Source organism: Hirundo rustica, chromosome 14 (genome assembly GCF_015227805.2).
Source record: "Hirundo rustica isolate bHirRus1 chromosome 14, bHirRus1.pri.v3, whole genome shotgun sequence".
Classification (NCBI taxonomy): Eukaryota; Metazoa; Chordata; class Aves; order Passeriformes; family Hirundinidae; genus Hirundo; species Hirundo rustica.
The window spans coordinates 9,539,057-9,555,808 of NC_053463.1; the positions used below are offsets into that span (position 1 = coordinate 9,539,057).

Genomic DNA, 16,752 nt, shown 5'->3' on the forward strand with positions numbered 1-16,752 from the left:
AGAAACAGCTCATGAACAAACAGCTACCAGGACTGCAGGCTGTGCCATTAGCTGATTATAAACCTGGGAGTCTACTTTTCAGGAAATATATATATATATATATATATATAAAAACAAGCTAAATTACTGCTTTTAAAAATTATGATATAAAAAGGGAAAGCAATTGCGAGATGATGTAGGCTTGTCTCTGACTATCTTTGAAGACCTGAGGCGAAAGGATGACAAGTCCCTGGTGAGATGGGGGTGTTCACACCTGGTGCAGGGACCACAGATTCCAGAGAGCTCCTCCAGCTCGCCCCGGGCAAGCCACTTCAAACCTGCCTGCTCTGGCACTCTGGGGACACCAGGCACCCTGCCCCGGGCTCAGTGCCCCCCGGCACCCCGCAGGGACCCCAGGGGATGACAGCCAACCACCTGAACACCAGTCCACCTGGCACTGCCACAGCCACCTCCAGCCCACCACCTGCAGACACACGGCCCTTGGAAGATGCAGCAGTTGAACATTAATTTTTCATCGATGTTATTTATAAACAGACCCTGCGTGTGAAGTGCGACCAACACACAAACGGTGAACTGAGCATCCACAGTGAAACCTCCAGACATTTTGTTACAAACACAGCCTGCTAATGCACTTAAAAGATTTACAGGAACCAATTATCACCCTTTCTGCCACCCACCGACATCAATTATTGCTCAAATTTAAGATGATGACAAAATGTTTCAGAAGCCACTTTAAAAGCTGCTGCCTCTCTGCAGCGACGCCTGGCTCTGACAGGGCTGTCCTAGAGCACTCTGATGAAAGGCTCCTCACCCCATCAGCAGCGAAGCTGGAGTACTGCTGGAAACTACCGCAATTACTGCCAGGAATTTATGGAAACAGCAAAACAGAGACCTGATGTAAAAACTGATTGTGCTGAAAATGTGGAGGGGAAATGTCCTAAGAGTCCCCCACTGATCTCCAACCCTGCTAATCTGTACATTAATACATCACATACAAACAATTAATACACTCATTTACATGTGGTATTGATTATCTGTATCTCTAAGGAGCTAAGTAAGCTCAGCTCTAGAGGCTTGTGGTGTTTTACAGAGGGGAATGGTTCAAACTGGCAGAGGGCAGGGTGAGAATGGGTATTAGGAAGAAATCGCTCCCTGTGAGGGTGGTGAGGCCCTGGCACAGGGTGCCCAGAGAAGCTGTGGCTGCCCCATCCCTGGAAGTGCTCAAGACCAGGCTGGAAGGGGCTTGGAGCAACCTGGGATAGTGGAAGTTGTCTCTGCCCATGGCAGGAGCCTTGGAATGGGATGAACTTTAAGGTCCCTTCCAAACGAAACCATTCTGTGATTCTATCCTGGGGTGGTCCTGCACAGTGGGACATGGACACACGCTGGTGCTGCCTGGGAACGGGCTCTGCCTGGGGAGTGCCAGCCTGCTGCCTCAGGGCGAAAAAAGGGGCTCCCAGAATCCCAAAAGGATGCAGTGGGATGGGAGCAGCCTGAGAGCGTGACACTCAGGACTGCCAGGGAGGGAAGCAGCCACTCTGTGAGGAGCAGGACTGACAGCAGCCTCTGCTCCACCGAGCACATCTTGCCCGGGGTACTCCACTGACTCCAGCCTATTTCACATCTACTTGACCAATCTCACCTCTGCCGAGGGAAGTATCATCTCATTAGTACACAGACATATCTCAAGTATGCAGTGATGAATTCCCCCCCGAGCTTCAAAAGCAATCCATGTGACCTTTGCATGTTCCTGCCATAAAATACCAGGAACACCTCCAGCTCCCAAGATAGAAGCTGTGGTGGGCATATGTGAGCAGAATACACCATATGGATTAAGTCAAGGGAATACTTAGAAACTTCGACTCTGCCTTCAGCAGAATTGATTCCGACAACAATTTCAGCAATTTCTTGAGGATCTGCCGTGTGTTTATGAAGTGCCGGTCCCTGCAAAAGAATCTTTCAGCCTTGGTCTTTGAAGTCTCTCTAGCTCCACTCTTACAATAGCTTTGGATTTAGTGGAGATCACAAAATACAGCATAAAATGTTAATATAAAAATGAAGACTTACGGCAGGGCTCCTGTCTATAAGGACAGGCCTGCGCTGCCTGGAGTGCCACGGACATTAATCTGGCTCCAGGCTTCATTCAGTCTTCTTCAGATCCACTTTTTTTACAATCTCACGTTGCAGCAGCAACAAATACAACACTTTGGCATGCCAAAATATTGACTTCATCTCTAGCACACAAAGGTTCTTTAAACAGTACATTTCCATCGAGTACAGCAACAGCTACTGAGGCATCTTACTGGGGGGTTTAAAATTATTTAAAGCTGCTTTATGTTTAAAACTTTTGCTTTTCATGTAAAACCTTTGCTTTCTGGAGCAATTCCACTTAATTGGGAGAGGAGTCAGCAGGCAGAATACAGAGAGCTGGAGCTATCTGGAGGTTTATCTGATCTCGGTGATAAAATTCCATCCCTGGGGTGACCTAAAAAGGACTGGAAAAGGCATGTGCTGTGTGCTACACGGACCCACGAAAGGCGAGCTGGATGATCTCATAGGTGTTTTCCAGCCCTCCTCCCCACACATCCTCAGGCGCCAGTCAGAGATCAGAATCCTTCTTTGTCATTAAATATTTTGGGAATGACATATTGTGCCCCTGGACAGCCCAGTGACAACAGTTCAGCCAAACACCCGTGAGGAATTCCAACTTCTGCCTACCTCCTAAATTAACGCTGGGAGATAACTCCTGACTCCTCTGAATGGGAGGAGAGGCTGCCGTCATGTTAATGATCTTGGAGATTGGCAAAGCAGGTTTGGAAGTCTCAGCGAGTCATTAACGGTGTCATTAATGTCAAGGGCTTCCGGGAGAAAACGCTATTTATGGACTGCCTCTGGACCAACCCAGGCAGCAGCAATCCTCTGCCTCGGGTGCTGAAGGGCACCCAAACACCTCCCTGGCTTTTCCCATCTGGGAAGCAGAGGGAGCAAAGCCCCTGCTCTGGCCCAGCCTAGGAGCTGAGCAGCAACAGATTTGCTACAACAAATCCAGCTTTCCTCTACGAGTACCCAAAGCTCATCACTCCCACGGGCAGGAAGATGCGCCCCCTCAAAGACGCCTGATGACCTCCAGCCTCCACGGAGGGCACGGCTGCCATGGGTGATGCGTGGTCCTGCAGCCCGGAGCACCAGCTCCCATCCCACTTCCCACCTCACTGAACTGCAATCTTCCTGACCTCATTCTGAATCCTGCAGCAGCCCTCAACCAGCTGCCTGTGAGAGCCAGCACAACCCTCCTGCTCCACAGTGCACTATCCCATCTGCTCGAGCACCTGGTAAAACCCTTACTCCCACTCTTGAAAGGCCTTTGCCACCAGGACTAACCCTTCATGCAGGCACACTTGAGCCTTCACTGACCTCACAAGGTGAATGCTTTACTGAGGTCTCACCCTCACCTGCAGAGCAGCAGCCACACCGCAGCATCCCTTCCCTAGCACGGACTGGAAAATCCCTCCACAGTCTGGCAGGACGACACACCCGTGGGTCTGTGCCAACGAATTTGCCCAGCAGACCATGCTAAGCACTAGTGCCAGTGGTCAAATTCCAAGCTCAGGTACTTGCACTCGACCAAATCCACTAAAGGATTTGAAGAATGTGCAGTGATATAACAGCAGGGATGCAGGCAGTGTTATGCTGTGGTATCCAGAGATGCCTGGAGCACGAAACAATCAGGACCAGTATTTCTGACATTTCTTCTCCAAGGCCTTTAGTTCCACATGCTTACTCAAAAAGCTGAATGCCCACTGTGGGACACCCAGGCCAGAAAGAAAAAAAAAACCAAACAAACCAGCAATACTCACCCATCTCCTTGAGCTCCATGTTAACAAGTTCCAACCAGCAGGCATCGAGCTCGTCCAGGTCATAGCGGCTCATTCCTTGCAAGTAGGTCCTTGTAGCCTCTGAAATCTCACAGCCAGGCAGGCTGCTCGGTGAAACCTGTGAAAGTGAGTTCTCCAGCTGGGGGATGATCCTGGAAGAAAAGAAGGGGAGGTTGAGAAAGAGCTGCAACTTAGAAAAATATTCTGTTTCTTGCCATGGGGGTGAGACCACACTGGGCACCCGACGCTGTGCAGGAAAGCAAAGCCACGGCACCTGAAGTCAGCCCGCGGGCCAGCACGGACAGACAGCCCCAGCAGAGCAACTACAGCAAGTGTTCCCGTTCATCGACAGAAATTAACTCTTCACACAAGAAAAATGAGGTGCACTGGAGATGATGATCCAAGTACTGACAGCAAGCCCCCCAGCATTAACCCCCCCATGAACACCTCCAGTGTGCTGTACACTGCAGTGCCACATCCAATCTGGCACGCCTGGCACTGGACAACATCCCACGGTGGCCTGTGACATTTGTTCTGAGTGCTCTCTAATCACAACCACGGGGTGGGGAGAGGAGCTGCCTCATCTCTGCAAACTCCCCGCACAGAGAGCGACCAGGCTGTCAGCTCTTCTGCCTTTCCCTGGCAACTCTGCAGCAATATGCATGACACTTGCCATGCACGTGTCAACAGTGTCATGCCTAACGACATGCAAGCAGAGGACAAGCTGGAAATGAGAAGCAGCCTGTGGTGTCAGCTGACAGATCTCAGTGAAGCTGGGAACTGGAGATGCTGCAGTATTTGCACAGCTCACATTTCCTCCCCTGATATTCACCTCCTGGCACAGATATCCAGCCAGAAAGATGCTGCACAGAAACAGCAACCAAACATCAACTCGCTGCAGCACGCCAGCCTCTTCCAAACAGCTTCTCCCCACGCAAGGCAGCAGGACCCAGCGCTGCTCCTGCACCAGTGCCAGCTGCTACGGCCGCCCATCCTGGGAAGACTTTTATCTGCCTTCTGTCCTGCTGTGTAAGCTAATGTCAGAGCATCGAGTGCCTCGTGCTCTGTGATGTGTCTGGGGCAAAGCCATGGTGCCCATCACAAAACCAGATGAATTGTGATACCACATGCTCCAAGGTCTGTGTGTGCCAAGGCGAGACACTTGAGCCCAGCTGTCCTTGGGAATGAGACCCTACCTGCCTTGCCCAAGGTCTGGAAGGAAGTCTGGGGCAGGACAGGAAAATGAACCTGGAGTTTCTGCAGACCCAGACATGAAGGTTAACTGCTGTCCTCTGTGGTCACAAACACTGGAGGTACTTCCAGAGCCACCAGCAGGAGAAGCAATAATTTATGGCTCAGAGATGGAAACATCAAGAACTGTGTTCTTATTATCTCTTTTGCTTTACTTTCCGCACCAGTAAAATGAAAATAAAGATGTGATCCAATGTCCTGAGTACATCTCCAAATTTAAGTTAATAAACTAAAGACAGCCACATGGAAGGACAGCTCGCAGTCCCTACATTTTAAAACAATGCCACTGTAATCTAGGACTAGACTTGGGGATTCACTGATGTCTGTAATGCATACAGCACTAATTAGCACTGAAACCAGGCATGCTCCAGCCACATCTCCAGAACTGGCATCTAAGGAGCTCCCAAACCCCTAAAATCAGAGAACACAGAATAGATAGGTTTGGAGGGAACCCTAAAGTTCATCCAATTCCAACCCTCCCTGCCATGGGCAGAACAACTTCCACTAAACCAGCTTGCTCCAAGCTGGCCTTGGACACTTCCAGGGATGGAGCAGTCAACAGCTTCTCTGGGCACCCTATGCCTCACCACCCTCACAAGGAAGAATTTTTCATTAATATCTAATCTAAATCTGCCCTGTTCAAAGCTATTCCCCCCTATCTCATCACTACATACCCATCTAAAAAGTCCCCATCTAAACTTTCTTTTTGCCTCTTTCACCACTGGAAGATGCTATTAACAAAAAATAAAGCAGGAGCTGCTGGTGCATTGGTTCATGTCAGACCGAACCTCTCCTTCCCATGAGCCTGAGTCCAGGTCATCCCTGCAGAGAAACAGAACCAAGGCTGGGCACAGCCTTGTTAAGGGAGAGAAAAAACCAGTCCTCCACCAGCATTGAGCACTTCTGCTAGGAAGAGCTGCCTGAGCAGGCACGAGGTTGGGGCCACAAGCCTTCACTAAGCTGAGTTACACAAGCTGCTCACCCAACAGCCCCTGCAACAGGTGATGCTCTGACACCGAGCCAGCCGCGGATGCTTGGGATGGCAGAGGGAGAGAGCTGCTATTTTTACCCTGGCATAAAACTGCAAAGATTAATGCTCTGTGTACATATCAAAGGAGTATCCTGAACAGGTCATTCAGTGTACTGACAGCGCTGAAATGCACTCGGTGTGATACGGATGCTGACGTGACAGGAGCAACCCCTTGGGGTTATCTCACACAGCGCACACAATACTGCCCACCAAGAGCAGTGTGTGGGACACAGCACCTGCCTGAGCCTGGGCATGTCCACCCCCACCTGGGCACACAGCCTCCACCTCCTTTCTGCAGATACCTCATGGAGAAGTTTGGCTGAACCTGATGCTCAGAGACAGGAGACAAGTGACTCTTCCCTCGAGTCATGCACCTGCCTCCCCAGCACTCCCAAACCCCAAAAACCTGGATGCATGTTTAGACTCTCAGGTCCTGGCTTTGCACAGACCCTGGAGATGCACAGACCACAGGGAGCTCAGGGGCTCACTGACGGTGACAGCTCCACCAGCACTCAGCATCCAGCTTTTTCTGACACTGTAATTCAATACAGTTTGCTTTGGTTTAAAGGGAACTGCCACTTAGAGAGTGACATTTTGCCTCTCACCATATCACTGATGATGAAGATCAAGGTAATGAAGATACAAACATCTAACAAGCTCACCAGCACTCTGTTAAAAGGTTTGAAATGTGCCAGTGAAGTGATGGCAGCTGCCTCTCCCCATCTGGGAACACAGACATCAGGGAGGGATGATCGGGTGCTGCAGCACTCAGCAGCCACTTTCCTACAGGGAATAAGTATTAACAGGAGGAGTATCTTCTTAAGAGGATCACGGAACTTTACTTTTGAAGTTTCCTCCCCACAACCGCGTGCTGATCCGGCAGCATGGGCTGGGATCCCCTGGAGTTAACTCAGGCTTGGGGATGCTGGGACATGTTTGTGCCATTTTCTCACCTTTTCAAATATCGGCAAACAGAGAAGGTCAGAAATGGAGAAACTGAAATAGCTGGTAAGCTGTTTTTTATACAGTGAGAAGCCTGTATAACCCAATGAAGGTTATACAAGCTTCTCACTGTATAAAAAATAAAAAATATACCTGTTGTAAGCCTGGTCCAGATTAACTCCCTGACTCATCTGCAGCACTCAGTTAAACTACAAGGGTTTTATAGCTTGCAAACAATACAGCAAGCCCTAAGAGAGCCTGTGCCTGTTCCCATGAACATTCCTCCCACCCTGAGGGGAGCTGGAGGCTGCCAGATGCTGAGGCTCACGTGGGGCAGCCCAAGCCTCTGGGAAGACCAAGCAGGATGCAATGCCCAGAGGTGCACAGCCTCCCACTGACTCCGGGGTTTGCTTTGGTGGATAAAATCACGTTCCTAAAAAGCAGCCCACTCCTTCCTGACACATGCTAACACACCTGCACAGGGCTTCTTGGTGCTGAGATATAAAGATCAGTGACTGCAGTGACAATGCCTTAGGCTAGGAGGAACTCTGGACGGAAGAGATCCTACGGTTTAAGAGAAGAGAGTAATCCTTTGGGAAGGACCATGCCCTGCCTCACAGCAACACAGAAAACAGAGCAAGATGGGCACCGTTCTTCACCTCCAACAGCTTCGAGACACTGGAACCCCAAAAGCTTTGTGCTATCCAAACACTGCAGGGGAGACATAGCAGGAAAAAGGGAATAAAGCACTGAGGCTGCCCTCACCAGTGTCTATCCACCTCATGCTGGGCTCCAAGAGCTGGGGATGTCATCAGGGCTCCTCCCTTTTTGTGCAGGGACAAGTCTCAATCCATTAGGAAAACGTTTCCAAACAGCTGCTTGGTGGACCAAGAAATACCCAGGCTGGGTGATGAAGAGTCTACACCCAAATTCCCTGCACCATCCTGGCAAAAAATCTCAAGCCAAAGCCTCCACCAAGAGCTAGACCATTCACAGAAGCTCCATCACACAGGAGACATCACCCAGCCAGAGACATAGCATTTTAAAAATATCCTGTATCAATCAAAGGCTCATTTAAACGAAGGGCTGATAACTGGGATCTGCCTAAAAATCACAACAAACCTGAGGCCATTAGTCTGAAAATGGGTCTCAAGGGCACTTGAGGAAAAGAAGTATGTGGACCCCAACACTCTTGAGGATCACAGCTATCCCTGGAGAAGATTACACAGTAATAAAATATACTCAGCAAATTCCCATGGTTAATCATCTCTGCAAACTGAATGCTTCACTTGGCTGAAGGGAGAAGGCATCTTTTTTCTATATGCTCCCTTTTAATATATCACACAGAAATAATTAATCCTACATAGTGTTTCTCATCTAAAAATACTTAATTCTCTTACAAGGAAGGCTTTAGTCAGTCATCTTTTCTTTACCTCCAGTCCAGTCTAAATCAGTCTTGTCCGATGTCCCTAAAAAAGTCAGCTTGGGAAAGACAGTGAGAAGACAGCTCTGCCAGCAACCTTCAGTGGATGCTGATACTGCTCCTACTGCCAGCTCTGCTCATGGGGGAGCTCTCCTGTGGCACACAACAGCTTTAAAATGGCAATTTAAAGGGACGATTTTAACTTTCTGTTTATTAAAATAGTATCTAGCAGGCCATTTGGACCAGATGCCCCATTTTCTTATGAACTTAAGCTAACAGACTTTATAGATGCTACTGCCTCTCAACAGCAGAGTAGAACTTAAGTTAGAAAAAGTGCCTGGGGGTGTAAGGATGGGGTTGGAGATAGTGGTGGATGGTCACAATCATGAGCCACAACCCCCACACAAAGTGACCCCCAGCATACCCACACCCAGATTTACTGACCATGTTACTCCTACTTGCATTTTTATGGCTCCTAGTGAAGGCTATAAAACCATGAGCCACAAATTATACTCCCAAAGCTGGGTTCAAGGATGAAAGGGAACACCAAGAAGGTAATATATGTTTAGGTTTCAAATTAACTGGCCTGATGTTCAGACCTGCACGCAAGCTGGCCTGACCAGCTGGATGAGCCTAAAAAGGTCTTTAGGATCCAGGTCCTGTTGCTAACAGGTACCTGTGCACTTCAGCCCTCCCCTCCTTGGCTGAGGAGACTCCAGGTGAGATCTGGAGCACCCTGGTCACCAGCACAGAGAGTTCAGAGCCCTGTGGGCACCCTGCTGTCACCTGTGGCATAAACCCCCTGACACCAGAGCCCCTGGACCCTGCAGGAGGGACCACGGGGACCCAGAGTCTGACAGCACACCCTCCTGTGGATGGAGAAGAGAGGGCTGGAGGCAGATGGTCCCAGAGAGGTGACACAGTCTATCTTAACAGGCCACTGTCATCAAACCCTTTTGTTTTCAAACAAACAAGAACCTGAGCAGAACGAGATGGGCACCGCTGGGACCACTTTGTGCAGAAAATAAACGATCTGCAGTATTTCCTTATTGGCTGCTGGAGCCAAAACCCCCTCAAGATTTGGCAACAGCCTCTGAAAATCCTTGAAAATTCATCATACATAAATCAACAGAGCAGCCACAGAAGGGGAACCTGTGGGTCTGGGAAGGGGAACCCGTGACCCGGCCTGGTCTGACACCCATTTTGCACCATTTGCAAGCCACCTCCATGGCAGGGGCTGTTAAAGCACATTCCTAGCAAAAAAGGTTGATGGAGGGAACTTAGCATCAGCCCTTCCCCTGTACATCCATGTTTGAGCAAGCAGCTCAGTGCCACCGTGCACTTTGTCCCCAGTGCCATTGATGGGCACAGGGGGTAGCTGGGCTGGCACTGCCCTTTGCTGTAACCTAAAACCCTCCTTTAAGCGCTTATCCCAAAAACCTACCCAGGCAGTTAACACACACAGTCCAGCCATGAAGCTCCACTCAGCTTTGGCTGCTGTACTGAGAGAACAGAGCAGCTGAATTTGGCCCCAGGAGGATCCACCAAGCTGCACCAACAGGAGCAGCTGTGCCCAAAACACATCCCTGACCGCACGGACATCGGTGCTAGCAATAAGCTCCCTTTGTGTTACCCCAGTGGCACTGGGGGTGTTCAGGAAGGGGTTAATGCCGCTTGCAGCAGCGTCCTGCCCTCGGGTGCCAGCAGCCAGTGAGTGCAGCTCCAGGTGACGTAATGCATGGGTGGCTGTGCAGGCTGCACTGCCCATCCCTGCTGCGCTGGGGATGCGGCTGGGGGTGCGTCAGGGACCCCTCGAGTCTCAGGGACCCCTCGAGTCTCAGGGACCCCCGGGTGTCTCAGGGACCCCCAGGTGTCTCAGGGACCCTGCTGTCCTCTGCCAGGCAGGGAGCAGCCCAGGACAGAGTGCTGCAGCTATGCCCATCATCCCTTCAGCCGCAGCCCTTGTCTTTCCCAGCTGGATTCCGACACTCGGCGCTACCCAGTGAATATCAGAAATTTTCCTTATCGGCTTTTAAAACATCCCCAGCCATCGGGAGCATCTGATCTGTGAGCAGCACAGCACAGCTCTGCAGCGCACAGCCTCGGCACATCAGACTCCTTTTGGCTCTCTTTGGGCTTGGAAATCCCCCTGTGACAATCCCATTTCAGTGCAGGATGGGGCAGGGTGGCCCCTCCCGAGCTGCTGGCAGTTCAGGATTTACACAGGCAGGTTCTGGAAGTCTTACAGAAATGCAGCTGAAGATCCCAATTACAACTAACAGGTGCAGTAAGAAAAATGCTTAGTTGTTCCCTCCCCATCTGAAATCTCCTTCTGTAACAGCCTGTAACCATAGTGGGTCCTTCCAGGCCCCTGGAATAACATAATCCTCTACGGAGAAAGTGATTCACTCCTCTTTGATGTGATAAAAAGAGGAAAACAAGTGAACAGGAGGCACTAAACAGCCATCTTGTGAAACCCAGACAGCTTTTCCAATTCCATTTCTGAGCTGTTTATCACCACATAAAAAGCCTGATACCCAGCAGACGAGAGAAAGACCCGTGTTGATGTCCCCGTCTTTCTCACGTTTAAATTCCAGGCTAAATCTCACTGAGATTTAGCTCAACAAATGAATTATTTAAGTTGCAACTCTAATTCACTGCCCAGAGAATCATTTTGATGTAGATGGAAGTAGGGACTTGGTACAGAAGAATCCAGGTGCAGAGCAGTGTCTGCTTTCCCAAGGCAGAGGAGAGCCCCACAGCACAGCTGGGTTCATCTCCACAACTTCTGTCAGAGGAAAACCACGGCTGCAGGGACACAGCAATGGCTGGGCAGTGGTTTGCTGGTGGGCTGATTGGAACAACAAAACGCAGATGTTTTTCTGGTTGACTAGACAAAAGCAGTGTCTGGGCTGCGAGCAAAATACACACATAATTTCTGATGCTGTGCAAGCATCTTCTCCATATCCCTTTCCCCCTTTTCTCTCTGTGCCATTCAGCTCTAACAGCGATGCTGGAGGCAGCAGGGGGACCTGTGCTGGGAGGGGACACAGCCTGTGCTGCTCTTCTGGCTCTGAAACCCAGCAAAAAGCAGCAGCCTCCAGTTCTAGGGCAGCTGCAGAGGATGCTCGCACAGCACCTTCTCCCCGCAGGCACGCAGGGCAGAGCCAGCCCCAGCACCCACAGGTGCTGCTCTCCCCCTTCTCCCAGAGCATCACTGACCCACTTGGTGGCCCTTCAGGGACCCATGTCACACAGCAACCTTCTCCAAACCCAGCCTGCAGGCTGCCAGTATTCTGTTCATTTCCACTTAAGCAGTATTACAATTTATATTAAACATTCAATTTAATATATGTCCTGGAATTGCTACTGGAGAAGTCAGGGACACTTGAGTGTGTGTTTTCTGGATGTAAAAAGACAAAAAAAAAAAAGTTGCTTCTTTATGTAACTTAAGCCAAGCTACTAACATTAAAGCACCTGGAATTAATTATCCCAGCCAGATAATGTTTCCATAATTACTTCAGTAATGCAAACAGCTCCACTTGCCTTTGTATCCACCTACTAACGGAGACCAGAAACAGAAGACATGAGCAACGGTGGCAGCTCTGCACCTGCCATGCTCTGAGCATGAGCCACGGCAGATCAAGAAGTGGACAAATCCCCCTGACACTGTTCCTCACAGAGCTGAGCATGGGAAAGCTCAGAACGCAGACACGGGCACAAAATGACAACTCCCATGCACCAGCACGCTGCCTTCACACGGGTCTCCTTAAAGAAACCCAGCCCAGCGAAAGCAAAGCTTTGAGGAATTTGGAAAGGCAGCATGCAGACTCTTTTAATGTGTTCTGGATCACTGAACTAAGGCTGAACCCTGAAACACATGAGAACAGAGAACAGCTCTGACGCTGAGTCACTGGAAGCAGCACGCAGCCCATCCCAGAAAACAAGGAGGGATCCGTCTGCCTCTTCCACCACCACGTGCAGCCACGCTTGTTTGGGTGCACTCCATGAAACCCCAGAATGGTCTGAATTGGAAAAATTTTTAAAGGTCACCTAATCCAAGCCCTATGCCACGAGAAGGGACACCTTCAACTAGACCAGATTTTCCAGATCTTTTTCAAGTGCACTGAAAGAAACGACCTGCGACCTCTCCTCCACCTCTCCAAGGTCCAGGCAACACGGTGACGCTCACTTTCCAGCAGTACTTCACCTAAATTCAGCAGGATTACCCACAGCAGCATCAAGAACTGAGCAGCAATTCCTGCTGCTGGGCTATCCCGCTCCTCCCATCACTCCAGAGAGCACTTAAAAGTAATAGCTCCTTGCATTGTTCAAAGGGGACCCAAGGTGCACTACATCACTAAGAGGTGATTTCAGTAGTGCTGTGGTTGCAAGGGCAGCAATCAGAGCCGCCGGGGTTTGCCCGGCTGCACGCTAAATCCGTGGTTCTGGATGGAGAGCAGAGGCAATGGAGTGAGATATGGAGGCTCCCAAGGCTGTACCAAACCAGAGTCGGTCCCAAGAGCTGTAAACCTCGTTACAGAGCAGCAGGAAATCAAGCTCGCTCATTCTATACATCTGCCGCTGAAGCACACTTGACTTTCTGTGTGCTTGATCCAGTATAAACCACAGGCATCCACTGGGAGGATTAACAAACATTCAAAATAGAAGTCCAAGTGGCTCAGAATGAGGTAAGAACAGGCTGGATTAACACGTTTCCCATAGCAAACTAATAAAGGTGAGGACTTGCTGAAAGCCCACACAAGAACTTGTCAAGCAGAGAGTAAAGCAGAAATGATGACAAGCACCAGGCAGAGTAAATCACGCTCGCTCCTTTGCGAAGCACTCGCAGGCACTGGGCATGAGCCAAGAACCTTCTGCAGCACCAGGACCACCTTCTGCAGAGCCCAGACCCTCTGCTGCCCTGGGTGTGATTGATCCCATCCTAAAGCAGGTACCTGAAGCACTGGCAGGACAACCCACCCTGTGCATAGTCCATCTCCCCTCACTGCCTGCAGGGACAAGGGCTGCCTGAGCAGATCTGACTGGCAACCCCCCTTTCCCAGTGGCAGAGCTGGAGATGAAATTCACTGATTATTTTGCATCACCAGGATTATTTTGCAGCCCTGGATCAGTGCCACTGGGCAGCCCATCCTCACCACAGCCAGGTGCCACTGTGGGGGTCCCCTGGAATGGGCAGGCAGGGAGCCTTCCTCTCCCCACACATAGCTTGTGATCAAAACATTCAGGCCTAGGGCAACTGGGATTTTCATTTCTTTTGATCAAAGCACAGGCTCTGAGGGAAGTGTACACGTATTTCTGGAGCATACCAGAACCCAGGCATTATTTAAGGGCAGGCAGCCACAGAATGGGGATAACTAACCCAAGAAATAGCCCTTTGTAAAATCGCCAGCATGCCATCTGCAAGCTCCAAACTCACACATTTTTCCTGATGAGCTGGAGGGAAGGGGAAAAAAAAAAAAAAAAAAAAAAAGATTATGTTAAAAAAAAAAAAAAAGCTCTGCTCCAAAAGCTACTCAAACTGCTGCAGAATCCTGCCTGCCCCTTCTGCAGCAAAGCCCAAGGGAAGCAGCTGATGAGTCAACAGCCAGCCTGCGTCGCCGACCGAGGAAAGGAAGTCCAATCTCACCACTGGAGAACAAAGTGTGCTGGTTCATCGAGTACACACTGAGAACACAGCCTCGGGAAGCCCTCCCCGAGCTGGGAGCCGCAAGGATCCAGCCTGGCTGCCGGCCAGCGCTCCCGAGGGACAGGGAGAGGTGACGTCCAGGCATAGCTGGGACATCTGCATCGTGCCACCCTGCTGCCAGGCCAGCCTGGCCACCTGCCCTCGGGCTACCACGCTCCACACTGCAGCCGAGACTGCTCCTGGAGGGATTTTCTCCCTGTGCTGGAGTGGCTCCCTCACAGCACTGGGGGTTCTGGATGCAGCCCTGTGAGGAGGAGCTGCGGTGTCTTTTCACGGGAAGATGGGGGCAGGGACGCGTCCCAGTCCTACACCCACTACTGGGGCACCAGTGCATTCCTCTCCCCGCCTCAGCGCACTCATCTCCAGCACTGCCTCCCACTGACAGACCTGCTCCGCCTGCCTCCTCTTCCAGTGACACCGGTACCACAAAACCACGACCTGCCAGCAACCACACACCCTTGGAAAGAGCTGCTGGAACCCCTGGAGAGCTGGGGACAGCTCCTTATGGCAGCCCCGTGAAGGACAACACAGCTGGGAGGAGATGAACACCGACGGGGCCGCGCCAGCACCGCGACCCGGCGCCGCAGCAGCTGGATGTGCTCCCACGGGCACAGCAAGGAGCTGCCGGACCCGTGTGTGCGGCCATCAGAGAAGGGCAGAGGGGCCCGAGGGAGCAGGACGCGCCAGGGACGCGGCAGACGGCGTTCACACCGCCGCCGAGCCGGTACTCGCCGAGGTTGTGCCTTCCTGCTACCACAGCACTTTCTGTTTTCTGTTAAAACAGGGCCGCAGCGACCATGCAAGTATAGATCGGCAACGCCAAGAATATCTGGGAAGCCTGCCAGCAAGAAGCAGCCTTCCTGCTCGTCCTCCCGCTGTGTGCAAATTCACAGGAAACAGAATCTACAGCACATACTAATGTGGCCTAATGTGAGATCCAAGAGCCACCTCGAGATCCTGCTTGCATCCCTGTCAGCCTGGGGAAGGAGCCACATGCCAAGAACATGAAATCGTTAAATAAAGGAGGAAATAAGACCTGCACAGGTGCATAAAATCCCACATAGGTGCCGCTGCTTTACAAAGGGATGCTCTGCTGTGCAAGCTCAACATACCGCCAGCATCATCATCAGTAGGAAGACACAAGCTCAGGCCAGGTCCTGGCACATCCACTGCTCAAAAATGGCTTCACAGCATTCTATCAGCACCCATATCAACCAGGAAAGCCCACATCCTTTGGGGTTTAGTACAATGTGACTCTGGGAATACAAACTTCATCTGGAACATCTTCCCATTTACAACAGAGAAGGTACCCAACACCCTCCCAAAGCTCCCAAACTGCTGATAACTTGTACCCTTACTTTACCTTGTTTAATCCTGAAGCTGTACTGAGGTGAGCCAACTTTGCATCCAACACCCAACTGCACCCCACACCAGACTGGGACCTAGTATCTGGAAATCTCCGTGCCCGTGTTTACACAACTGCAAACACCGCAGAGCTCACATCGGGGGCTGTAAGGCTCAGCTCTGGTTCAAAAAAGCCAGCAGAGATCCTTCCACCGTGGGCTCCAGCAGAGGTGGAATACACGGTACCAGTGGGATGCAGCGTCACCACCACCCACACTGCAGGAGGGTGACCAGGGCACACAGGGGCAGGGAAAGCTGCCCTGACTACTCACTGCTCTGATAGCTTCCATCTGACTGCAGGTGCCTTTTATCGCCACACAGGAGCCCTTCGAGCTCCGGGCAGCTCTCAGGCGTGTCCCCGTACAAAATAAAACCCTCCTGAAGAGCCATGAGCCAGGAGTGGTCGTGGGGAGGAAACAGCTGATCTCCTGTGCTGCCTCTGATGACCCTGGCACACAGGTGGCTGCCAGCAGCGTCCTCCTGGACAACAAGCCAAGATATGCTGCACCTCTTCCCTCCCTGCTTTCCTCACAACTGCACTGCAATTTGTGCTAACCTAAAAAGGACCCTCGAGTTTAAGGTGGCTCTTAGCGGAGGCATTTTGAGACAGCTGCTTTCTGGGGAAAGCATTCCTTAAAACAAAGCTCTTGCCTTCTGCTTCACCCCCAGCTTTTGACATTTTACAGCTCCAGTAAAACAAAATGTTTTAAAAATCTAATTTTGAGCTTAGGAGGCACAAAACCTAGCGGCAGGGCGCGGGCAGGGAGAGCCAGTTTCCAGGCAGCCAGGAGGGGGATGAAAAGAGCAGCAGCGGCTGCGTGCACGGCCCCTTTCGGAGGACAGCATCCACCTCTGGAGCACAATCCTCTGCCTGCCGATGGCTCAGCCCAGGAAACAGCTCCTGAGCACCAGCACGCTGGGCTGGCTGCTGTTCTGCAGGCAGTGCTTGTCTGCTCACCAGCTCCTGGGGCTCCAGTGCCTTCTCCCCAGCCCCCCCACCTCCCTCTAGGAATTTCACATGGAAGTGGCTGTCAGAAGTGACAACATCAGGACTGGATTAGCACAGGCGTCCCTCCCTAAGGGCAGGATGCTCTGCTACACCTCTGAGACGGGGGAA

General features: G+C 51.1%; 1 protein-coding gene across 1 annotated transcript in view; it reads right to left on the reverse strand.

Moving 5' to 3' along the window:
• The window catches only part of JADE2 (jade family PHD finger 2), a 68,689-nt gene that overhangs the window by 30,235 nt on the left and 21,702 nt on the right, over positions 1-16,752 (reverse strand). The window contains 1 exon segment of the mRNA XM_040077994.1: positions 3,858-4,027. Coding sequence (XP_039933928.1) covers positions 3,858-4,027 — 170 coding nt within the window.